The 26,275-nt window shown below is 41.6% G+C and overlaps 1 protein-coding gene across 2 annotated transcripts in view; it reads left to right on the top strand.

Annotated features, from left to right (window-relative positions):
• Window positions 1-26,275, top strand: part of ECH1 (enoyl-CoA hydratase 1) — a 186,399-nt gene that overhangs the window by 35,487 nt on the left and 124,637 nt on the right. For both annotated transcript variants that reach the window (XM_069206892.1, XM_069206891.1), the window contains exon 2: window positions 7,408-7,585. In XM_069206892.1, coding sequence (XP_069062993.1) covers window positions 7,446-7,585 — 140 coding nt within the window. In that variant the 5' untranslated portion in view covers window positions 7,408-7,445. The remainder of the gene's footprint in view (window positions 1-7,407; window positions 7,586-26,275) is intronic.

The following is a 26,275-nucleotide window of genomic DNA, read 5'->3' as shown; positions in this document are numbered from 1 at the left end:
AAAAGCTGTTTTGAATGTAATCTGAGGAAAGAATTAGTGTGATCGTAAATGTATTGTCACCATGGTGTTATATTTTCAGTCTAACAAAAGGCACAAACACCTGAGGAGGTTGTATCCAGAGACAGGCACTTCTCATGGACAGTGGCAGTTCTGTTCACTCCTACCTGTGCAGCTGAACAGCTAGAGACCAAGAGTAATCATCAGCTGCCTATGAGGAAAGAGCTGTTGTAGAAAAGTTGTCCTCTCCTTTTTTCAACTCTGGGCAGTAACTTCTTTTTTGGCCAGAAAATCGATGGTGGATTAATTTACGAGGTCATTCGAATGTGGCTATTCTATAGCCAAACTTTAGGCACTGTCACTGTTCTAGTATTCACTGGATGCAACAAAAGTTGCTATAATTAAACTCTGACATAATCGAGATTCTTGTGTTTGATATCCCATCACTGTCTTGACCCTAAACTGGTGACTGCCTGATCCTGGTTGATTCTCTTATCCATTGGCTTTTCTTGCAAATTGATATCTTGTTAGACTGTGATCCGATATTTCTCATGCTTATCAATAGTGTAGTGTCTACATGCTTTATCCTGCCCGAGCTGTTGAGCAAAATTCTTTTTTTCTATTCTATTTTGCCCCTCCCACTTATCGAACACTTTTTTCCGAAAAAGTTGTTTCTAGAGTACTGTAATTTCCTCCACATGGGCGTGCCTAAATTTGATAATTCCAGGTTGTAGTTGGTGCTGAATGCAGATTCACATTTCGTTTTTGTTCTCAGCATATACAGCCATACCTCATGCAATTAGCAATTCTTCTCTGGAGTCCTATCAACTGAAATATATCTGCTTTTGCGATTGTGCATTGACTTATTTACACTCCGCTTTTGTTCGCCATAGTTGCTACAGCTACACTATGACCAAAACATTCCATTCTCCTACATTTAACCTACTCGTGATACCATGTGTACACACAGTCCTTTACAGGGGATGGGCATTTGCAGTCCCCACAGCCAAATACTAAAATACTTCTCCCTCTAGCATACATTTTATTCCTAACCATTCAGTTTTTGTAAGAATCTCAAAACCTGGACATTTTATACTGTTCTTATTTAGTGTGCTGTTTTCTTGTTGCTTCACTGAATCGGTGATGAACCAACGCAAGGGTTCCAAGGGCTGTGGGTGGCAGCGCACTGAAGTCCCTAGCATTCATTCATTTGTGTAAGTTAATGGTGAGGACAAGCAATAGAGTGAAGGTTATGGCAAATCAGAGGGCTTGAATGCTGATCCAGGACATGAAAGTGCTCTTCCGGCCTTTGTTTAACTTTTGCTATTGGTCCAGAAGGCTGCACGATAGTGGAGAGATCTGGATGAGCACAGAGTGTTTAGGTATTGAAAACCTATTTATGTTGGAGGAAAATGGTGAGAACATAAATAATACTACTAACTTGTCTGAAATGCATAGAAATGTATGTATTGGCCCTATTATACCACTATAGGGTGGACTTGCGATGGTCACGAGCACACTATATTGTTTTTGAAAGCGTGTTTATGAAAAACACAATGTTAACTGTTACTCCACTACCAATTCTGCCACCTGCATAAATGGTGGGTGGTCCCCCGAGAATACATTTATTATATTTCAAGATCTACCCCTAATAACCACCAGTACTATGATGCTGCTTCATGGAAAACTCTCCTTAAGAGCTCAATTAAGGATCACACCTCATCTGTGCACCCCCAAACATTGCCCTTTTAGTTCACTGACAACAGTCTACTCTATTGAACATTATAAATTGCTTGCCAACCATTTGAAGGCCAGTGACCACACTCCTCCTATTGGTCTCCAACATTTTCTGTAGTGAGAGCTACTTCTGATCAGTGAAAATCATTGTGAGCTACTGAAGGCTAAGCAACTTGTGCATTGTTAGCAGATGCCCCCACGCCCAGGTGAATTGATTTTAAGTCTAATGTCCATAGAGCCAGATACTGTGGTTTGAACAAAATACTTTGACTAGGGGCACTATACAAAATGTACTAGCGGAGCACAACAATCTTTTTCTTTCTTTCTTTCTTTTTTCTATAGTATTGATAATCAAAAAGTCAAATATGACTATATAATTAGTAAATTGTGATAGACTGTCCACAATCCATATACATTCATATATTATTGACCTCAAGCAATGTAGGTTCTCATAATTTTATATAATGAAAATATTTATTTCAAAAATTGGTGACAATAATAAATAACATACAACACTAAACCCCTACAGTAGACAACCAATCAACATAAAAGACATAATGTAAACAGATACAATAAAAGTCCATAATCTAACACAGAAATAAACTATGAGTCAAAGGACCGGATGATATTTTGTCGAATCCACATGTAACATCAGCCAACACGTGTTTCATCCACACATTGGACTTCTTCAAGGCTGATAAATCATAATTCAAAAATATTACATTAATAATTTAAAAATACAAAATCTGAAAAACAACTCCAAAGACTAAAGAAAGGATCACAGTTAGTCAACCTGCACCAAAAGTGTGTTGGAAATAGAAAAAGTGCCATGGAGAACCTACATCCCAAATTAGTCTTTGAGATTAATAAAATGATATAGTAAGTATGAGTGATAGGGATGAAATTTGATATGAATGTGAAGGTGAGTCACTATTTTTAAGTATAAAAGAGAGACCTATGTAACCCCCAAAAAGAGTTTTGAAGGGAAAGTACCTTAATCTCTCCATTTACCACTTGTATCTCCAAATGATATTCAAATCTCTAAATGACAGAGAAACAGGGGAAGAGATCCAATCATCAACTGTCAAAATGTAGACCATATGTGTTACCTATATTCAAAATCCAGTACCCCACTAACCTTGGTATTGTCCGCACTAAGGTTGTACATTGTACAAAAAAAACGCAACTGATTTTAATTTTTTTGATAGTATAATTTTAGTTCATCAGCTTATAGTTGGTCCTACAAATAAATGAAAAGAACATGTATGCACATATTAGTAGCTGATACAGGCCATGTTATGGCCTTTATTTATCATATCCTTCTTATCAAAGGAACCGTAATCCAATCTAAGCAAAATCTCTAAACCGTCACGATAACATAAAACCTGGTTCCCTACAAAGTGCAATTTAACTCCATATAGATACATCACGTCACAAATTAAACTAACCTCTATATGTTGTTCAGAGTGCTTGGCCATAACAATGTCAGGCCACAAATAGAAAGTCACATAAGAAAATGTATCACCGATATTAAATAAAGTCATGATATGAGAGAGAATATTCAAACCTGAATCAATATCAAAGGTATAATAAAGTCAGAAAACCATATCCAAAAGAATATGTTTTGTCCATGATAGTATAAAACAGGAATGTCCCACATAACTATGTGGCCAATGAGTAATGAAAATCAGTGGGGCACCCCCAAGACAAGCTAGCCGTAACGCCTTCAAAACTAACCTGTATCCTGCATAATAGCAATCCGCGTCCCGTTTTGCTTCTTTGCAATACCAACGAAGGTGTGTGCATTGAAGAGAGCACGGATGTCTTCTTAAATCTAGTTGGTGTCGGCAATTTAGCCAATGCCGACCCTGAGTTTCAAACCCACAATTAGAATATTCTTATAGTAGACAGAGAAAAGGGCCCACTACAAACATCACGAACATGGCGGCCATCTTAGAATAGTTCGTTTTCATATTACTCAGACCTGTTGTCCTATTGTCAGAGAACCCAATTGATACATACTAATCATCAAGCGGAATATATATATAAGTATATTGGGCCAACAAGTGAAGCTCTTATCAAATTCTCTGATCTTTAGATTTAAATAAACCTAAATTGAAAAATCTTCTGTGTAGGTAATAAACCATCCTCAATGTATGGACAGAATAAGGTAACCAACAAGACTCCGAATGATAGGAAGGAGAAAGGAGGAACTGGAAGAAAGATCCTATACATATTAGTCCAATATGTGCACATTATCATAGAAAATTATATATGATAAAAAGTGATTGGACAGACAGGAGATATCCAATATCGCTCAAAGAGAGGCATCCATCACCATGGTATGTGAGTATACATTAGTTAAACATTTAGGCACAACAAACCACTGATCCCAATGTATTATCAGCCTGTAAAGAGATGTATTGGTAATAAGAAGACATATCTTATAATCCACAATCATTTATACACTATTGTAAAAAATGATATTGTTCATCATCAATATTCATCCCCATTTCTATACTTCTTAACCTGATAATCCATTTCGCCTCATTTTTTCTTAGCTCCAATGTTCTATTACCTCCTCTAGGGTTAACAGGGGTATGGTAAATTCCAATGTATTTATCAAAGAATTTCTCTCCCTGGATGTTTGATGTTCATGTGTTGGACTACTGGTGAGATTGTGTCATTGTTTCGCAGGGCACGGATGTGTTCCTGAATGCGTTCTTTCAAGGGCCTGATAGTACTTCCCACGTATATCTGGCCACATTTGCATTCCAAAATATACACAGTGAATTTAGTGTTACAATTTTTAAAGGTGGTAATTTTATGTGGTCCTCTTCCATTGTACTCAAATTCCAGGGTTTTATGCATTGTGAAACCACACATATTACAATGACCACATTTGTAAAAACCCTTGATTTTGCCTGGTAACCATGTTGGTGTTTCTTCCCTTAAAGGTGGCAAATAACTTTTACATATTACATTTCTAATTGTTTTGCCTCTTTTGTGGCTCATTCTCGGTCTTTTAGGTAATATTTTTGCTAGTGTATTGTCCATTTGTAATATGTTCCAATGTTTTTGTAGAATACGATGTATATTACGGCTATTTTGACTATACTCTGTACAGAAACTCACCATTGTGCCCTGGGACCTTTTCGGAGATGTGCTATGCCTATTCAGCAAGTTTGTCCTACATGTCCTATTGATTTTGTTTCTTGCTACATCAATAGTTTGTTTGGAATATCCCCTTTTGTAGGAATCTTTTTTCCAAAATGTCTAATTCCATATTGCATGTATTTGGCTCACTACAGTTCCTCTTGAGTCTAGTCATTTCCCCAAGAGGAATAGCTGAGATCTGAGTTTTAGGATGAGCACTCTCTGCATGCAATATTGCATTGCAAGCTGTTGGTTTGTGGTAAATGTTGGTGTGTATCATGTTGTCTTTGAATATGTTCAAATCCAGGAAACATATATTTTCCTTACTATATTCATAAGTCATTTGTATATTGTACATATTCAAATTCAAATGATTACAAAATTCCACTAGTTGTTCCGATCCAGTCCAAATCATGATAACATCATCAATATACCTCTCCCAAAAAAAGATATTTTCCGTCAGATGTGGGGGATCGTTCTTCCAAATATGGATTTGTTCAAACCAACCCATATACAAGTTTGCATACGATGGGGAAAATCTAGACCCCTTAGCAACTCTTTGCGCTTGTTTGAACCACTGTCCTTCATGTATGAAGACATTATTATCTTGACTAGGGGCACTATGACAGGGCTGCCATGTGTGTCACTGAGAGCATGGTCCTTGGGGATGTATGAACATGTGCGCATGAATGGGATATGTGTTCAGGGACTGAGACTGTCATATGTATTTGTGGCACAGGACATACCTTTTGCCAAATGTAGCACCGTTACATGTATAACACAAACAAACAGCCATTTTTTTTAAATGGTAGCAATTTAAAATGCAGAAAAATGTTTTGCAAAAAGTTCAGAATATGGAACATTTTTCTGCACTTTAAATTTCTCCCACTTTAATAATTTGACTTACAGATATGGCACAGTGTTGAGAAAATTAAACTAAAGAGTTAACTTTGTTTATATGGATTCCATAAAACTCATAATTTTAAATTTTCTCCCATTTCCAAGTGTCACATTTACACACACCAGACATTTGCTCCTAGTGCCCTTTAGACATGGTGCCATACTTACAACAGAAAAATACTTTGTTTAAATTGGAGGTATTGTAAGTGAAAAACATGCTTCAGAAAACATTGAGAAGTAATTAGGTTAATTAAAATTGGAGAAAAGCATTAAGATTTAATGTTTCATAGACAATGTTTTGTTCACTTTACATTTCTCCCATTCAAAAAAAAAAAAAAATACTATTCTTCAGGTATAAATATGTCCGTGTCTACTAGCCACTGGGAGCAGAAGGCCTGCTGCTTGTAAACGTGACAGTTTGAAATGGTAAAAAACTAAAATGAAAAGTTAATCATTAAGATTGCTTTTCAATGGGAGGAAATTAAAATGAAAAGTTTTCAGAAACATAATTTCACAACTCCAATATTGAATTTGCAAAGACTTTTAAAGTTAAATACTTCTGTTCTTTAGTTCTTCACCTCTGTGCCCCATCCTGCCCCATAAATCTGTTAGAGCACTGCTTCCTATCAGGGTCTGCTGTCTGCAGCCTGGTGATAATAATGTAAAATTCCCACAGCCTTCCCTTAATTTTAAAAGAAAAAGTGACCATGTGCTTAGGAGACACGTGCCTTATGCCGTCACTATAATTCCATGCTTAGTACCATCTGAACCTTCCTTTTGCTAGATTCCAGTATACCCCGTTTGCCAATCATCTTGCCTTCTCCCTAAACAACCCTCTTAGATCTCCACTTCAAAATCTGTCAGCTTTCCACATGAACTTTATTTCCAGACTTTATATGAACACTCGGACTGTGATACTTTTCCAGGTCTTTGCTGGCCCCTGCGGAATGCACAGGATTGATCCACTGACAAATCTATCCTAGCAACCTCCATGGCACTCTTTCTTATACAAACACAAGTCAAATATTCCCTCAACACTTTCGGCATACTTATGTCAGTTCTTCCACTAGAACTTTCCTGCCAATCTATTAGCTAATTCTCTCCTCTTAACATCCTTGTTAATGCTTTTATAGACTATCACCTGCAAACTCTCCATGTTAACAACCTCCCTAACGATATTTGGCTATCAAAATCCCAGCAACACTATATCACCTTCTTCATTGTTAACTTTCCTCAACATCCTTCACAGTTTCAGTGCTTCATTTCTTGCTGACTTCACTTGCTGTTATGTACCATATTGAGGCTGATATCGTTCTTGCTGTCTGCATCCTCCCTGTTGATCTGGGAACCGTATTCATGTGCTGCAGGTTGAAATCAAAGTTTTTTTTTTCTTTCCTTTCTAGTTGATCCACCCCCTTTTTTTATGTCATGACAGTATTTACCACTCTTCTCCATTCCCAAGATAACAAACAGTGAAGTTTGTGGCTTTACGCATGTGGTCTGTTACATAGTCAATGAACAAGCTGCAGGAAGTTCTAAGAGCGACATCATGGCTTTTGACATCCAAAAAGTAATTCAGGTAGCAAATCTTTAATTTGACATCTTATTATTCTACAGATCTTCGCTTCTCCAAAGCCTTCTCGCTCAGCTTCCGTATGATGGCCTCTCACCAAGGAAAATCAGATGTGCCACACACATATGAAACTCTGAAGGTGACCCAGGCTCGTGACAAAGTGCTACATGTAGAGCTGAACCGGCCAGAGAAGAGGAATGCCATGAACCAGGCTTTCTGGAGGTAAGGATCATGGTCCTCATTTGAACAAAAAGTGCTTACCCTGTAAAAGTAGAAGCACCATGGTGTTTAATGCCCAAATTACCTACCAATAATATTTGTCAATGTCCCTAACTTTGAGGTGAGTCCTCCTCCAACCATGCTGAGTATTAACTAAAACAAACATATTCTCTGTTGTGGCTTCTTCTCCCATCTGTAAATGCCCAATAAAGGAAGATGCCACCTTCACTTCTATCTTTGTAAGTCCCTTACCTTATCCTGGGTGAGGCCAAAACACGTCAGTGATTCAGGGTGGGCAGAGCGTAAAGAAGAGACAATTGAATGAAGGTTGACCTTATGTTTTCAGGGCTTACCTTATCTTTATTCCTGATCCTTTACTTTAAAGGCTACACTGAATCAGTTTGCACTTTGCCCTGGTCCTCCTGATCCCAGCACTAACAGATGCCACCTCATTTATATGTATGCTGACAACTGTATTTTAATGCTTACATTGGAAAAACAACTTACAGCTTCAGAATGGCACATGGTGCCTTTGGCCAGATTGCCTGTATGTCCATTTCACTGGCAAATAGTTTACTGATCAGATGCAATTGCCCAAGTAGCTGCCATGCAATATCTGATAGGGAAACCTCAGCAGTATCCAACCAAAAAGCCACCATGCTTCTTCTGCATATATCCTGCCCTACTGGGCATATGCCTTTTCTCGTGTGACATCAGTCCTCAACCATCTGCTCATAGTGAAAGGTAATTATAGCCCCCAAAAAAAGAGAGAGAGACACTCTCACACTCACTCTCTCACACTCACTCACACTCTCACACTCAGCTCAACGCTCAGGCCCTCTGCCTTAGCAGCATCTATGAGGTGTAGACCTGGGTTTGCCTATGAATTTGGATCTGCAAACAAAGACGGAAATATAATTTCTTGCTCACATTGAAAAGTAGAATTCACCTTTGATATAAAACCTAGTCATGAAATTTCAATTTGCCTGCAAGCATTTTTTTTATTTTGCATTGCGAGTCCTCTAGCCCCCTCCAGCAGATGTTTCAACAGATCTTCAAAGGATGGCCCCACTCTCTCACCCATTGATCTTGGAAGGATGATTTCCTACATCATTGTTCTGGAAAGGCACAGGGTGCTACCATTTGAACCCTTAAGGATGAGATGGGAAAATCCAAATCCGATCTGTCCTAAAGAAACTGCATGACTACCCTGCCCAACCAATTCTAGGTTGATAAAAAACGAACTGTGCGTGCTCCTCTAGAGCCCTTAATGGAAGTCACTGTCCTTCGTGAGCGACCTGATATCTAGAGCCCTGATCTTTCATTTTCCACTCTGAAAGCCTCCGCTACACAAGCAGATTAATAACAACATGGTCTTCTCAAGACTGAGAACAATTCCCAATATCCTCTCCTGGTCTGTGCCAGACAATGCAGCAAAAGGAAACCAGCCTCGCACATCCAAGTGCAACCCTCAAATCATTGTAGCCCCTTATTTCAGTTCCACCCCAAGAGCCTGGGAAAGACAGAGCAAGGTGGGAAAGATGATGCAGCTGTGTGGATATTAGTTTATCCACCACCATGTGCTCCTCTCCATGAAACAGAATATAAATTGCAAGAGAAGAGAGCTATCCTTGTCTGTAAATGGCTCCACCCCAGCAGGGCCATCTCATTGGCTAATGGCCCTGTAGATAGATGTAGCTGCAGAAAAATCTTGAGAGCCTCAGCCAGCCGACTCCTTGTTTTAGGCACCACCTAACTGTGAACTGCAGACAGAGTTCTTGGGGAATGTAGAATGGAAGAATATGAAGTAAAGTAAGCGTTAAATCAAATCCAAAGGCACAACACCCACCAAACTCCACACCATCTGTCACCCTCCTGGTGATTGCACACACTTCACTGAGGAACTAATCTACCTAATAACTCAGTTCTCACTAACTGACTCAAATGAAGTACTCCTGTGTGGTTTCAGCCTGCACTGAAGTGACACAGAAGAGGTCTCAGTCCCTAACCTATATAACCTACTGGAAATCAATTACTTCAAACAACTCTGTAATGAACAGACCCACAATAAAGCTTGACCCTAGACACTATAATTACTAGGAGTGAGCTTGTTTCCCTTCGTTCCATCTTGCCTCTCGACTAGTCTGACTACCATCAAATACTGTTCATTCTCAAAACACACCACAAATCCTCTCCAGCACCATCCAACAAACCTGTGACTGGGCTTTGGAACATCAAGCATATTCCACTAACAGACCTGGAAACCAGGATCAGCGCCCTATTAGATTTGCAACCCCTCCTTCATACTATTGATGACCTCACCGTTCACTATAGCTCATTGATGACAGATGTTCTTGACCAGGTTGCACCACTCAAATTTAAGATTGAGAATAATCCAAACCGGACCCTAGTTCAACTTGGATCTTAACAATCAAAGAAGACAACTTAGACCAAAAGGTTATGGAGACAGAACCCCTCACTAGCACACATCGCACTCTTAAGATCCGAATGGTTCTCCTACAAGAAACACATTTTCAGGGAAAAGGCCATTTTCTTTCACAGTCAACTCGACCATGCAAAGAAATGACCAATGGAGCTCTTCAACATAATAGAACAACAAACTACGCTTACCTCCCAACAGGAAACCATAACCACCAATGAATGCTGCAAAGAAATATCTAGCTTCTTCGCTGACAAAGTTGTCAAAATCGAGCGATGCCTGATCCTTGGCAATATTCTGACATCCCAAACCTGCGGCTCTGCGGACAAACAGGTCAGCATGGAAACCCCCCTAGCCCCCCAAAGAATTAACCAAAGTCCGAAAGGATCTTTAAAAAAAAATATATATAGCAAGTAATGACCTCCTTCAAATGAAAAACAATGCTAAATGGACAGACTTCAAACCTGTGACAGAAGGAGAATTTTCTAAATAATTGCTAACCTGAAGCCCACATCCCTAATCCCCTCTGCCCTCCACCCTAGTACAAAACCTCAACCATATTACTGCCCCTTTCTGGACCAAAATCTTCAACATCGCTTCCCACAAATAAAAATCAACAGCTGTCTCTCGAAGCCTGCTCCAGTGCCACAAGGCATACATCAAGGCTCCATCCTCTCACCAACCCTATTCAGTATTTTCATGGAACCCCTCGTAGTTATTCAGAACCAAACTGGGATCAAAAATCACCTATATGCTGATGACACCAACTCTACTACAGAATAAAATCACTCAGAGACATACGCGATCTTAATGCTACACTAATTAAGATACAAATTGGCTTAACACCAACCACCTTAAGCTGAACCCCCAACATAAACTTGTCAGTGAAGGAGCACATCAAGAGTAGAGCCAAAGGAGCACTTCAAACACTAAAACATCTAAAGAACCGTTTATTCCACCTGATGATCTTAAGACAGTAGTACAATTCCTAGTCCTCACAAAACTTGACTGTGGCAATGTCATCCTGACAAGGACCCCTAAAAGCCACCTTGTGCCCCTATGAACAATTCTAAATGCGGCAGCAAGGCTCGTCACAGGAATTAAATGGTTTGACCACATTTCACCAGCCCTTAAAAGTCTCACTTGGCTGCCCATTGAAGGAAAATGCATCTACAAGACAGCTTGTATCACCCACGAAGCCCTACATACAGAAATAAAATATACCCAATTACCCAAATATCTAGAACCTAAACTATTAAGAGCACTAAAAGGTTGAGATCTCAGGAGCTCCAACTCTCTCTCTTTCTTATCCCCCCAATACATAAAAAAAAAATCTTTGCCGGCACATTCCTTCTCTGGAAATACCCCAAAGATTCAGAACTCACTCCCTAAGGACCTATGCCACAACCCCTCCTTCTCGTGCTTCAAACCGGACCTCAAACCTGTACTACTCAACAACTACTTAAACAAGATCACAATTTGATTTAGGCCCCCCACAGATCCAACCTTCTTTGACCATTTCTGTCTGGAGGTCCCCTGACAAAGTGACTATGCATTCTGTCTCCATCCATATTATACAGTTGCTTGATTGTTATATATTATTACTGTATCATTACTGTAGACTAGAATATTTTTCTATCTGACTCTTTTTTTGACAGTTTTTAGCGTGCCTGACTTTCATCATGTTGTACTTGTAAAACATTTTCTCAAAACATGTAAAGTACTCTGATACCCTTGGGCATAGCCAGCGCTACATGAAACTCCAAAATAAATAGTTTGCACCTGACAGCCCAAAGGGGGGGGGGTGTGAGGGAGGGGACAGTGGGAGAAGGGACAGTGGGAGAAGGGACAGTGGGAGAAGGGACAGTGGGAGAAGGGAGGGGGGAGGTACCGGAGTATCACAGCCCCCAGCACCTCTTGCAGCATGAGCAGCCGTTGTTCGTGCCATCGGGCGTTTCAAAGGAGGCAGCATTGCTCACTGTGTGGGACGCGCCCTGGCCAAGACCGGGCCCGTCTTCACCCATCATCGGCTGGATTGGGCTGGGCTGGGCCACCCCCCAACATGTTCTTGCACTTTTTTTTTCTCTTCATCTACAGTGAGTGGCACTTCACCTTGACAATTTGGTCTGCAGACTCCAGTTGTAGTTTTTCAGTGGCCTTATAAGGGCCAAGGTTTCAGTTGGTTGCACCACCTACGGAACTATGGAAAAGATGGGCAAACAGCAGACAGCAACATTACGGGATAGTTTTAAGGGTAAGAGTACATTAGATGGCTTTTCACAAAAGGCGGTTGGAGCCATAGAAAAGAAGATTGAATCTGCTGAATGAGGACTGTCCATTCCAGCTCCCCTGGCTATCTCTGCCTTGTCACCTCTGTCAGTTCTATCACCCCAATTAGATTCAAGGGCTAATCGGAGTTACGCAAGATGGTCGTTGGGAGAATTCGGCCACCTGCTTGTTTGACCTAACGACAGATGAGCCCCTGTTCGCTCCATCTGGCATTTTGGATGGAAGAACAGAGATTCCAGCCATTAAAGGAAAAAGAAAGTGAGGCGAAAATCCCCTTAAGAACACATGTGCACGTACTGTCTGTTTCCCCAGTTCTGGATCTAAAATGTAAATGGTTGTAAGGGCCCAGGGGGGTCCTGTCGACCAAGTTACCCTAATAATGGAGTGTATTGTGGAAGAGCTAGCCAAAAGACTGCGTCCTATTGAGAATCGATTAACAATAATTGAAAAGAAATTGGGGGAGGTTGTTCAACTATTTAATACCAATGATTCACTGCCCACGTCCTCCTCCCTACAGCTCCAGTGTGAGAGAAATCCGAGATTAACTGGAATACAGGATGGGGCCCTTCCATGCCAAGAGGAGACCTCATTACATTTAGAATCATACTGTAATCTTGCCTGCAATAAAGCAGCTGCTGAACTGACACTGAGTAAGGGTTTGGTTGGACACCCTAGTCAAGTATTGGAGGAATGCCATGTTGATAATGCAGCCACCAATAACAAGGGAGAAAGTGGTGACAACCTTGTGGCTAGAGATAACCAGGCAACTAATAATCACCAGGTAGCAAGCATCCAGAAGGTGGCAGGAAATAGCGACAAACATCACAAGATTCTACATCCTCTTCCGGAGGCCAGCACACTTGTAGCAGTAATTGTAAGTTTCTGGAGTGTTTGTCTGTAAACTAGGTATATTAGCAGAGTACTGAAAAACAAGTTCATCCAGTGGTTACATGTTAATGCTAACTTTCCATTTTCAAAAGTATCCTCAATATTAATGGTGAGGAAGGTGGCTTGGTTGGGTTTGTCGAAGAAGTTCTGTGAAGGGGACTGTATTGTTGTAAATTTTAATTCTCCTGTCATAGTTAATCAAATTCTTCTCAAATTTTTGCCAAATTGGTCCACTGTCTAGGGGGCTTTTTTGTGCAGACTCGCAACTTTCTATCCCCGCACAGGCTTCTCTTTTATTAAGTGGGGAAAACTGGTTTATGAGGCTCTGTTAGTACTTGTGTCCAGACTGGTGAACCCTCCCCCCACATAAACCCACCCCCAATACCCCTCCCCAAAAGACTGTGTATAAACGGATTCCATCCACATTGTCCGATGTGGACTGACTCAAACATGGGGCCAAACAGGGGCCATCAGGCTATTCGGGGGGAGGGGTCAGAGGCAGTTTTTGATGCACTTGACGCATCTAACTCTGGTGATGCTTGCCCTGTGGCTGAGCAGCCTCATAATTTGAATCCAGTGGGTTTACCACTGGTACAATTACAAGCAATGTCCGGGAAACCAGCTAAACTCATCAGCTGGACAGCAGGCTAGAAGCCAAAATGTCCATCCTAGATTACGGGTGTTTTATTGATGAGCACAAGATTTGCATATTCCAGGAAACATGGGCTACAGAGCACAAGTAGAGACCAGGGTTCAAGAGCTACTGGTCCCGGCGAACAGGTTGTCTTCGAGTAGACCCTTGGGGGGTGGGGTGGTCTACTAATTTGGATTAGCGCCTCCCTTAAGTGCTAGGTGAGAGAATTAGAAATGGGCTGTGCTGACTTACAGGGCTTAGTTCTATTCACTCATAAAGAGCAACCACTAATACTGATAAACATCTACAATAGGAGGGTAGGAAGAAGCTGAGGTCTTAAATGTTTTGGACAATATGTTAGCCAGCAGAAACAGTGTCCAATATATCTTGATTGCTGGGGATTTTAATTCTACATTTGAGCCTTACTGATTGGCGCAGGAGCTCTATTGGGAAGAGGACAGCTTATGGGGCATCCCACAGTTACAGAAGAGTAAAGGACATAGTCTGACTTGGACTGCAACTCCGATTGTTAATATTATGCTTGCCCACGGCCTTCAAGCATGCAATTTGTGTTCTCTCTCAGGTTCCCACATTTAGACGATGGATATGTAGGAGTCATATTGACTACTTTCTATTAGATATATGCCTACGAGGTCATATAGAAGACATGGTAGTGGAGCACAAGGAAAGTGACCATGATCCACTGATACTCACTACTAGGAGTTTGTTACCTGTAAATGGGATCCCTGTTTCAAGGGATTTTGATCGAAATCTCACTTTGATAAACAACAGACGGAAGGTTAAGTGGGAAATGGTCAACTCCTCCCCTTGTGCCACTGCAACCATATATAGATCATTGGCAAACCAAATGGAAGTCATGCCCCAGATCGGGCAGGATGAGGGAAGGATATTGGTTGAGCACTCAAATTTATTTGATTGCCTGAAAGAGATATTTGTTAAAGAGTTCTCAGGTAAAACGAGAAATAAGCAAAATGATAGGTGGTACAATAGATCTTGCAGAGAAGCAAAGAACAGGCTATTGAGGGATCTTGGGGGTAATTAGAGATCTGATCAAACAATCACAAACAAATTACAGGCTGGAAATACTTAAGTCGTGGAGATTTTGGCAAGAAAAGCGCATAGTCTAGCAGATAAGAAATGCAAACTGTGTCAATTTGGAGAGGAATCAATTGAACATTTTCTGTTTTTTGTCCCAAATATATGATTCCCAGTAAGAAATGGATTATCCCAAACTGTAAAGATATGTCTCTATATGACCGCGCCAGTGCCTACAGTGATAGTAAGTGCCATTTCCAAATATTTGTCTGCTGCCTGGTCTACCCGTTGCAGAGCCCTTAAAGCACTTGGAAGAGAAGGCTTAGAAAAAGTATTCTTAGCTGCAATGTTTTTTGCACAGGGCCTCAAAATATGAAGTTTTCATTTTCTCATTCTTGTATTATTATCAAAGTTTATTGACTATGTAGAGTCCCCAGTAGAGCCCTTAAAGCACTCGAATGGGATAGCACAGAATGAGAATTTTGTATATGCGATGTTTTGCACAGGGCTATTGGCCCAGCCTCAAAGCATGTGGTTTTATTATTATTTAGCATTATTGTAGGAAAGTACCCTCTTTCTTGGCATGGTTACCCCCCTTTTCTGCCTGTTGTCAGTGTGTTTGACTGTGTCCACTGGAATCCTGCTAACCAGGAACCCAGTGGTTACGCTCTCTCACTTAAAACTTGTTAACTGTACCTTTTTCTCCCCACATTTGACTTACTGGTGCCCCCATGTAAGTCCCTGGTATATGGTACACAGAAATCCAGGGCATTGGGGTACCAGGGGATCCCCATGGGCTGCTCCATGTATTATGCCACCCATGGGGAGCCCAGGCAAAGTGTTATGCAGGTGTGCCATTGTAGTCTGATTCAAAGGGTGCATGCACCCTTTTTCACCATAGGTCACTGCACCATATCACTATAAGTCACCCCAATGGCAGGCCCACCTAGCCCAGAGGGTAGTGTGCAAGTACCGGTGTGTGAGGGCACTCTGCACTAGCAGGGGTGCCCCCACAAACTCCAGTGCCATTTTCATATACTTTGTGAATGCAGGGACGCCATTTTAAGCGTGTACTGGATATATGTCACTACCTATGTCCAGCTACATAATGGTAACTCTGAACCCTGGCATGTTTGGTATCAAACATGTCGGAATCATACCCCAGTACTGTTGCCAGTATTGGAAGTATGATTCCGTGCACTCTGGGGGCTCCTTGGAGGACAGCATTGCTACCACCGGTCTTCTGGGGTTTTCCAGGCAGCCCAAGCTGCTGCCAGCCCTTAGACAGGTTTCTGCCCTCCTGCTACTTGATCTGATCAATCTCAGGAATGCAGAACAAAGGATTTCCTTTGGGAGAGGGATGTAACACCCTCTCCCTTTGGAAATAGGTGTGGCTGGCTTGGGAGAGGTAGCCTCCTCAAGCCACTGGTATGATTTGAAGGGCACAATTGGTGCATAAACCAGTCTACACTAGTTCAGGGACCCCCAGTCTCTGCTCTGGTGTGAAACAGGACAATGGAAAGGGGAGTGACCACTCCCTTGTCCATCACCACCCCAGGGTGGTGCGCAGAGCTCCTCCAGAGTCTCCCTGGGTTCTGCCATCTTGAATCCAAGGTTGGCAGGGACTTCTGGGAGATTCTGAGTGGCCAGACCAAGCAGGTGACGTCAGAGCCCCCTCCTGATAGGTGGTCATCTGGCTAGGTGACCAACCGCCCTTTCAGGGCTATTTAGGGTCTCTTTCTCTTTGGTGGGTCCTCAGATGTGGCTTGCAAGATTCCAGCACGACTCCTCTGCAACCTCCATTTTGACTTCTAGCCACTGTAACCAGGACAGGACCCTCCAGGAACCGACAGTATGCGTCCACGACGAAGGCTCTTCTTGCACCATTGTTTCCACAGCGCCTTCCAGCTTCTGCAACATTTCCCCGGCTGTGCATCCTCTGAGGGTGGCAAGTCTTCAGTCTGCACGAGAAGGAGGAAGGAGTCTCCCTTGGAGTGAAGGAGTCACTCCCCTGCATCCGTAGGCACCTACTGCAACGACGACCGGCTGCGTGGATCTCATCTTGAGCTCCGTGGATCCTGCATCCTGGGTGGTGCTCCGGAGCAGTCCTCTTGGTCCTCTCTGCCAGCTGTCCAACTTGCCCTCGCCTTCCCACGCAGGACAGTACCCCTGTGCACCGCGTCTCTTGCAGCTGCCAAGACTTGTTTGCATCTCCTCCAAGGGAACTTCAGGCTACGTGCAGCTGCAGCTCTCAGCACTCCTTCCTGCGACACGCAGCCCTCTGCGTAGTTCTCTTGCGGTGTGGGACCCTTCTGTTTGCTGCGTAAGCTCCTTCTGCAGCTTCTGTGTCCCAGTCCTGTTGGACTCCTGTGGTTGCTGCCTCTGCTCCTGTGGGCTCTTAGTGTCGCTGAGGATCCCCTCTGACTCCCCCTCCTGAGTTGAGTCCTCCTGGGACTTGCTAGTCTGCGGCAACACCACTTTCCGCCATACACAATATTTGCCTTTGCCAAGGCTTGTTGGTGGAATCCCTGCACCAACACTGGTCTGCAATCTTCCTTCCAGCGTGGGGCATCTTCTGCATCCATCAGGAACTCTTCTCCGGCTCCAGGGGTGCAGTGCTGACCTTCTTCTCATCACCATCGACTAACTCCTGCAGCTGGGTGGGTAGTAGCTCCTACTCCTCCTGGACTCCACTGTGACTCTTGGATTTGGTCCCCTCTCTCCACACGTCTTCCTCTCCAGGAATCCACCACTGGTTGCTTGCAGTCTTGTCTGGGTGTCTTCTTTTCCTTCCTTTTGGGTGGTTTGGGGAAATTCCAGAGATTTACTCCTGCTTTCCTGGTCGCTGGGGGAGGGGGGCAGGGAGGGTACTGTGTTACTTACCTCTGTGGTTTTCCGGTACTCCAAGCTCCCTTCTACACATTCCACTTACCTAGGTGGGGGTCCTGTGTTCGCATTCCATTATTTTAGTATATGCTTTGGGCTCCCCCTACGGTCACTATTGTTTTATGTGCAACTCCACAGTTTTCTAACCTTTTATATGACTATTACTGTTTACTGGTGTATATAATTAATGTATTACTTACCTCCTATTGGAGGGTTGCCCTTCTAGTACTTTGTGGTATTGTGTGACCAAAAATAAAGTACCTTTATTTTTGTAACACTGTGTGGTTCTTTCAGGTGTGTAGGTGCTGTATGACTGCAGTGGTATTGCATGAGCTTTGCATGTCTCCTAGATAAGCCTTGGCTGCTCATCCACAGCTACCTCTAGAGAGTCTGGCTTCTAGACACTGCCTACACTACAATAATATGGTGTACCTGGACCTGGTATAAGGTTTAAGTACCTCAGATACCCACACACACCAGGCCAGGTTCCTACAATTATGATTTGTATTACTATTACCAGTGTTTAATGCCTAATGAATTTGCAAAGTGACAATTAACTTGGCACTTACTGCCATTGTTGATATATCTGTTGTTTGTCTGGTGTACGCATTGTAGAAGTTTTTAAAGTATATGGATGGGATGAACCATAACAAGAGCCTTTGTGTCTGCGAAGCTTTGCACATGGATACTAGCCCAGTCTCATGCATGATTTTTTTTAAATATGGTTTTAGTTAGTCATTTTATAGACTGTAGTGCTGTCAATTACAGTTTACACCAACTATTTGACCATCCTTCTTTGATTGTGTATATTATTGTCTAAGATGTATTTTATAGCGAGGTATATGTAATTGTTGCCTTTTAATTTGTTTCTTGTTTTACTATGAGATTTTATCTTTCGATTGAAAGATGGGTGCAAAAAAATCACAAACTAATTTAAGATATTACATTTTGAGGTGCTATAAATATCAATGTGGAGAGCTTTGTATCTAGCTAGTACAGAAACGTTTTATAAAGCCCATTGCATTTCAGTAATACTGCAATTTGAATTTGCAGCCTGCAGATTCAGTTTAGATAAGATGTAGGGACTGTGATGAAGGCTACCAGATTATATGTGATTTTTCTGAAAGTATCGATAGCTTAAACATATCCCTTTGTATGTGATGTGTATCGAGCTAAAGTCTACTTTTGACTCTGTTACCCATACTCCTTTTTGCTTCGGGTTAAGCTGACAGGGGATGCCTGAATGGTTAGGAGTAGCTCTGCAGTGCTTTTATGAACAGACAACTACCGAGGTCTGGTACGGACAGATGGGTTAGTGCACTCCGAATTTATAACATCTGAAGTTTGCCAATGCTGTGTTCTGCCCCTTCAGTTGTTTAGTTTCATGTATTAATGAGAGTGACATTTACCTTGGTTGTTTGATTCTCGATTTTATTAAAATGAGGGAGGAAATAAATGCAATACTCTTGTATGAAGATGCTGCAGAATTGCTGTCCCTAAAGGATTTGTCAGTGTGCCACCTGCTGAAAGACTTTGAAGTGTACTGCTCAGGAAAGGAACTGGGTAATCAATATCAGCAAAACCAAATATATGGCCTTGAATGCTAAACATCCACCAAAATTCTCTTTCTTTGTTGACACGTTTCCTTTTTTAGTGTTAACTGTTTTGACTAGCTGTACATTGGGAGAAACAATAGTCTAGCCTGGACCCGACAAAGGGAAGATTACACAATGCATCCTCAGCCTGAATGCTGACGCGGTCCCAAGTTGCATGAGTAAACTAGGCGGTGACTCCTCAAGTTCTGTTATCCAGGTCTATAAACTGAAGGCAGTGGCTTCTTCTGCCTATGGAGTGAAAGAGTGAATACATCAAGATCAGTCATTCAAAGATTAGAAACCCATAGTTTGAGATCTCTCCTAAGACTGGTCCCAAGAACCCCATAGATGCCCCTAGTACCTTAACGTGGTCTGAACTGCTTGACCGATATAACCGCTTGATGACCTCTCATTGTTTGGACCAGATTACATGGTCGGCTTCATCCAGAAACATACAGACAAGCTCTCTGTGCCGTGACCTGTATCAAAAGTGTAGATTATAATCCCACATTTAGATAACATTTGGGGGGAGCAGATGTGGAAAATTATGGGGAAAGCAGATGTTTGTAAACACAGCCAAGATGATTATAGCTGGCTGTTGGTGTAGTAAAAACTGTTACTCTAGAAAATAGTCAAAGGAAGTTGTTTTTCACGACACACATCCACCAAGATGAATAGAGGCTTTGAACCATACTTGGCTGATACCTAGTGTGAGTTGCGGAACTGGTGGTATGTCAGCTTTAGGATTTGCATAGTTCCATTGCATGCCTTTATTGCTAAATGGGAATCCTCGATGAGTGGCATTGGAAATTACGATTGTGGTCATAGTGCTCTTTTGCTCAAAAACAAGACCACAGTAAAGCAGAATTTTGCTGACTTCATTTAGGATTATTTTATTCAAAAATGTATAGCTATCACAGCACAATATCATAGGTCAAATTATTCAGAGGCCCTATATATGTATGCTTATTGCAAACAAAGTGATTGCTTTATGGTCATGGTGTTTTATTAATAAATCTATTAAGCTTATACATATTTTTCGGTTCTGAATCAATTTTTAGATTAATTTTCTATATTAATTCTTGTATTTCTTACGAAGTTTACTATTATATTTTATGTGTGTATATGGTAGATGAAACAATGAAGAATTGTTTGCTAAGGCCCTGCACCAACCAAGAACCAAAAGCATGCTCGCATTGGTCCTTTACTTATTAATCCCTTGTTCAGGTTCATGTTTGCAGTATCCTAATACATGCTTAAATCTACACCATTTACTCAGAAAATGTTTGTATGTTTAGAATTGTTCTAACAGTTGGTAACCCTTATTGTTTGAGCAGAGTTGCACTGTCACTCATTAATCAGAAATGTATGCACATTTAATTTTTCAGACAGTCCTAACCATGCTGAAACATGTAAGCCAATACTTATAACACAAACGCTAAAACTACAAGTCCCATTATGCTTGGTCCACTTGGTTGAAATCACAGAAATGTAAGAACATTACCCTTTTGTCATTGGGTTTTATAACAGCAGTGGAGCCTTACAGGGCATTTAAGTAAGAAGTGTGATGTGTATCCGTTCAGGTTGTAGAATTTCACATTTCACAGGCTTAGCACTCACCTGGTATACAATACTAACACATACCCAGCAAAATTAGATTCATTGAACATGAGAACTTGATATCTCTGTGATAGTCTGCCCGTGATAATGTCAGACTAGTGCTAGTGTTGCATCACCTAACCAAGATTTCGCCTCCTTTAGAGGGCTGCAGTAAGGAAGTGTGGGGGTAAAAACGCACCAATTTATTTACCATACATTTTTCAGTTGTTGGTGAAATGGGTTCACCACAATGCATGGTTATATTTCCGTCAGGATTATGACTTGGATCAAGTAAAATGTGTTCTGTTCAGCATATTAGCGGTACCATTCTAACTGGGAGTTGCACCCCATGTGTCTCAGCAGAAATTTAGTATATAGAAGAGATCACACACAGAAATGTAAGTGCCTATGCAGGGCATTATTTTTGTATTTAAGAACTCTTTGTAAATGGGGGCTTTAGCTGCAGTACCTTGCGTCTGTATGATCACAAACAAGAAAGCTTAAAAAAAACCTATTTAGTAAAGAAGTGTCATTGCATGCATTTCTACCCCTCACACCAAAAATATTTTAATAACTAATATTTTATTAACTTGCAACTGTGTCTCAGCAGGATAATACTTATTATGATCACCCATTTAATTAGTAGTATTTGTTAATATAATAAAGAAAGACTGTTTTAATAGAGATGTATAACTACTTTTACCCGAGAAACGTGGAGGCTTTAATCTGCCCCCAGAAATATCAAGGCACATTTTTAGTATTATTAAACTCATCAGAAACGAGACTCAGTGCTGGATAAACAGGCACAGAATTTTGTTATACTGATCACTTGTGCATAAATTATGTAAATGTAGGCAGAAAAATGAATTAAGGAAATGAATTATTTTAAACATTCCCACCCTTTGAAGTGTGTAGAAAACGACCTTCTCTGCGCAGAGGGCAGCGACATGGGCTTGTTTTATTGTGTTTTCAACTTTGGACAGATATTGGTCTTGTTGGTAACAGGATGTAAGCCAAAAGAATTGTCGTACTCTGCCAATTAACTCACTAATTGCCCTATCACTTCTTTATAAAAACGTACTTTTAGATGTTAACCTTGGAACAATAAACTTAAAAGCTTTAAATTACGGACAGTATCAATGCTTGTTGGTAGTAATCAACATGAACATAACTCTGCGGTATTAAGACCGCTGCAACGTTCGTCTTTTAGATTAAATGTGCTTAAATACTGGTATGCTGCTAGAAGTATACGTAACCGATAGCATTGCCAAACAAGGGCAAAAGCTTTGACTTCAGTAAACACTCTGAAAATGTATTTCAAATTCTCAATCTGTATTTTTTAAATACTCTACCCCAGCAGGGTACACATCTTGAAGGCATTTGTGAATTTAAACCGAACTCCTTTGACTACTTCCTGCTGCGGTGCTGATGACAGCTAGGAGTAGCTCTGACTGGTGAGAAGAATTCAGTGCTTCCATAATAAAACATGAAAACATTTGTCTCCTATACTTCTGTTCTGAAAACTTACATTATATTGCTTATCCCTGTCTGGCACACAAACTAAGTTTCAGGAGGGAGACCTATTTACGAAAGAGATTAAAGTGAGTCAGTACATTATCACCGCAAGAACGCTGAGGTGGGCAGTAAGTCTTTATTCTACACAACCAGTCACAGTCCAGGTCCAACTCACGCAAATTAAATTACCCACCTTAAACACAGTAAGGTTCTGGAAGTGGAACCAGATGGCAGACTGGTGGAATCAATGTCAGAACCACAGCTAACTAGCAGGGGCAAAAAGTGGAAATACACCACATGATCATCATGACGGAAGGGAAAACAAAAGCAGAAGATCAAAATCATACACAATCAATAGAATTACAGCACAGTAAAGCAAGAAATTATTTAGCAGCGTAGCTCCTTGACAATTTAACCTAAGACATTAATGTAACTTTGGAAACCAAAAACATACGACCCATTCCATTATGACACTTGATCTCTCAAATACACTGATCTCGTAGAAACCTTTTTGTGGAAGATGTGCATTTCTTCTTCCACGTGTCTAACCTCTCATATGATGTTTTTATTGCATTGCCTTTACCTTCCGTTTCCTCCAGTTCATCTAGCCCAGAACCAATTTACAGATACTTCATCCACACCTGTGCTGGACGATGCTTCTCCTCACAGTAGTAGAGTGACATTAGTTGTGTATCAGCCTTATGTGTGATGGTCACATGTATGCACTGAAGCACACTAAATTGACTGCGATGCCTGTACTCGCATGACAAAACAGCCTGTGCTCATTCGAGGAGCAGAAAAATCTGACAAGTTGGGAGTGCAGCAAGTGGGGGTAGGAGTAAAAGGAGACATTCATGCATTGCATCACAGAAGTCACCACCCTATAGAGCTGCATAATGGAGACGTGCAAACACACACGCCTAAATTAGTTCAACTGCTGCCATTATCCTATCCTGTGTTCGTATACCTTGACAGCTACTTCAGGCAACACCACCTGCTCCCAGCTGTTCCTGGGCCACATTCCCTGGTTGGACCTCCTCTAATTTATCTCACTCGATCCTAAATGATTTGCATTTAGGCTTCCTTTCGCCCTTCTTGTAGATGCCAGCGCAGTCTACTGAACACCGCTGGACTTGTAGGGGCGTGCTCCAGACCTCTTTTGCCATCGTAAAATCACCAATGATACCCAAAGGAAATTAAGATGGGAATTGAATCTTTATATCATATAGCCGAGCCATAGTCAAGCTCCAACTTGCATTTATAGAACTGTCCACGTCAAACACACTAAAGTTCCCACAGAAAGGTGGCATCATTATGACAAACCCAGACCTGACCATCGAGGGGAAAAACAGAGGATGAGGACAACCCTCCCCAGATAACTCATTCAGCTACAAAGAAAATTAAAAGTCTGTACAGAAGTGCACAGACCCAATGCCATAAGTCATAAAATCATTCAAGCCAAGAAATGGCTGAAAACTAATGGCTGACCCGAGTAAATGGCTGATAACATGGTGGGGGGTGGGTTCTGGCCTTTTGTCTCTTTCCTAAGTATAAATTGCAGAATGTTTACCATGAATGGCACAATCGCCAATACAGGTCCGACTTTAAAAACGTAATTAATATGTCATTTAGACAAGTTGTTTTGTTGGACATTGTGGGGAAATATACACAAATTGGATCCTGGGCACGGTCAAGGAGTGAATCGTTCCTGGGAATGTTCCAGCATTTTACCAAGAGTTTAGATAATGGTGCTGAACAGCAGAGCATTGATTTGGTTCTATGGACATACACTAGTGTTGACCTTATATGGCCTTCTGTAACCTCGCCTCGCCTAGGTTTTTGACTTCATCAGAGAACCAGGGGTCGAGAGAAGAGTGCGTTCCTGGCATCAATAAGGGTCTGGTAGGATTTATCAAACTGCTCTGTGCCATCACAACTAACTGTTATCCAGTGCAGTGGTGCATGCGTTACAACGCACTTTAATACATATGACAAATATGATCTCTCGCACCCAGATAGTTTCTGTTACATTGCAGTGAATTCAAAAGAGTGACTCACCATGATTCAACAGGCTTAGCTTTGACTCATTCCTATGTGTAGACAACAGTCTTAATTTCCTTACTCCCCAAAAATCTTCATACTAGATGAAAAATGCAGCAACTTTGACCAGCTCATATTATGCTTCTTCACATCAAAATCCAAGTTGGTAGTATTTGCTACAGCAACAGGTAAAAGATCCTGGTTGCGGTCATGTGCAATATCTAGTTTATCATTAAGATTTTTGTTAACTTTGCTGATTGGTACACAGCTAATCACTAATTGCAATCCGAAGGATGGAGCTGGGATGAAATCCTTTCAGTTAAGGATTGACTTAGTCCCCACTTTCAGCCCGAGATAAAGGTGATACCTTGCTGTTGATATGCTAACTTGCTAAATATAGCAACTGAAAATGCAACTCTACTGAGCCAACACAATATTCGTGGCTTAACTGCTAAAGACAATCAGAAATCTAGAAACCACTAGTGGGAATTTGTTCCCATAATTGCTGCATACCCATAAGGGTCCTAGACATGGCCCTAACACTTTCTTCTGGCACAAGGTTCTGGGCCCAGTTGGTCCTCCTACTACTTTCCACCACAACGCAATCAGAAATGCATAGGATGTTAGTAGTACTGGCTATGCAGGGCCCCCGCAAGCGTGAAGGCAAAAGTTTGTTGTTGCTCATGCTGTTAAAGTTTGTTGTAAAATTTGGTCGAACATCTGAAAGATGCTGGACCGAGAATTGGGTGGTTGGGTTAGTTCAAATATTGCAGTCACCCTCACTGTCTTACATTCTGACTATGCTGGGCTCGCAACAGTCCCAGTCTTGTAGACGCCACCTCAATTACCATGTCTACGGTCCCAAAGTCGTGTAACATCCTCACGGGGGATGGGCACGATTCACAAACAACACATATGAGATGCGCTTCTTGCAGATAAACAATCTGCGCTCGCCTCCTAACTACAGAGGCCCAAAACCTTCAGAAGAAATGGAGAAGACAGATCTTTCACACATCCCACTCTGCCTATGCTGGGAGGACTGCAATATGGCTTTTGGTGGGGATTCCCTTTGTGGCCCAAGAAACCAGCATAGATACGCAGGGCAGATATGTATTAGTGAAAAGTACTCTAGATGGCGGGCCCTAGTGCTTGGATGCATATATTCCCCCAATACGGAGCAAGTAAAAATATAGGCATATTTGGTGCAGTACCCCTGGTTGCTGGGAGGTGATTGTAATGCAGTCTTAGACACTTCCCTAGATCGATCCAACCCCCACTCCTTCCCCAAAACCGCTGCTGCGTCCCAAGCTAAAACTCTACAACAATGGGTATTGGGTTGGTCGCTTGTCGATCCATGGTGTAACCAAAACATAGTGCTGCACGAGTACTCCTTTTACTCCTACCCCCACTTGCTGCACTCCCAACTTGTCAGATTTTTCTGCTCCTCGAATTTATAACCCAATATTACATATGCTACATACCTTGCAAAAACATTTTCCGACCATAACCCATTAGAGATTACACTTAACTGGGGGTCGGGCACTAGCACCCATCCCCACCTGGAGAATGCAGCCTTACCTGCTGGAAGATGCTCCCTTCTGAAACTCTTTGGCCAGCACTATGGCCAATTATTTTGCTGAAAACACTGGTTCGGCCTCTTCCCCTATGCAGGAATGGGGCAGCATTTAATGTAGTAACAACGGGGCACTTCCATAAGCGTGCAAGTGGGAGCATGCCATGAAATACAAACT

Source organism: Pleurodeles waltl, chromosome 9, assembly GCF_031143425.1.
Source record: "Pleurodeles waltl isolate 20211129_DDA chromosome 9, aPleWal1.hap1.20221129, whole genome shotgun sequence".
Taxonomy (NCBI): domain Eukaryota; kingdom Metazoa; phylum Chordata; class Amphibia; order Caudata; family Salamandridae; genus Pleurodeles; species Pleurodeles waltl.
This window is presented reverse-complemented; position numbering and strand designations above follow the sequence as displayed.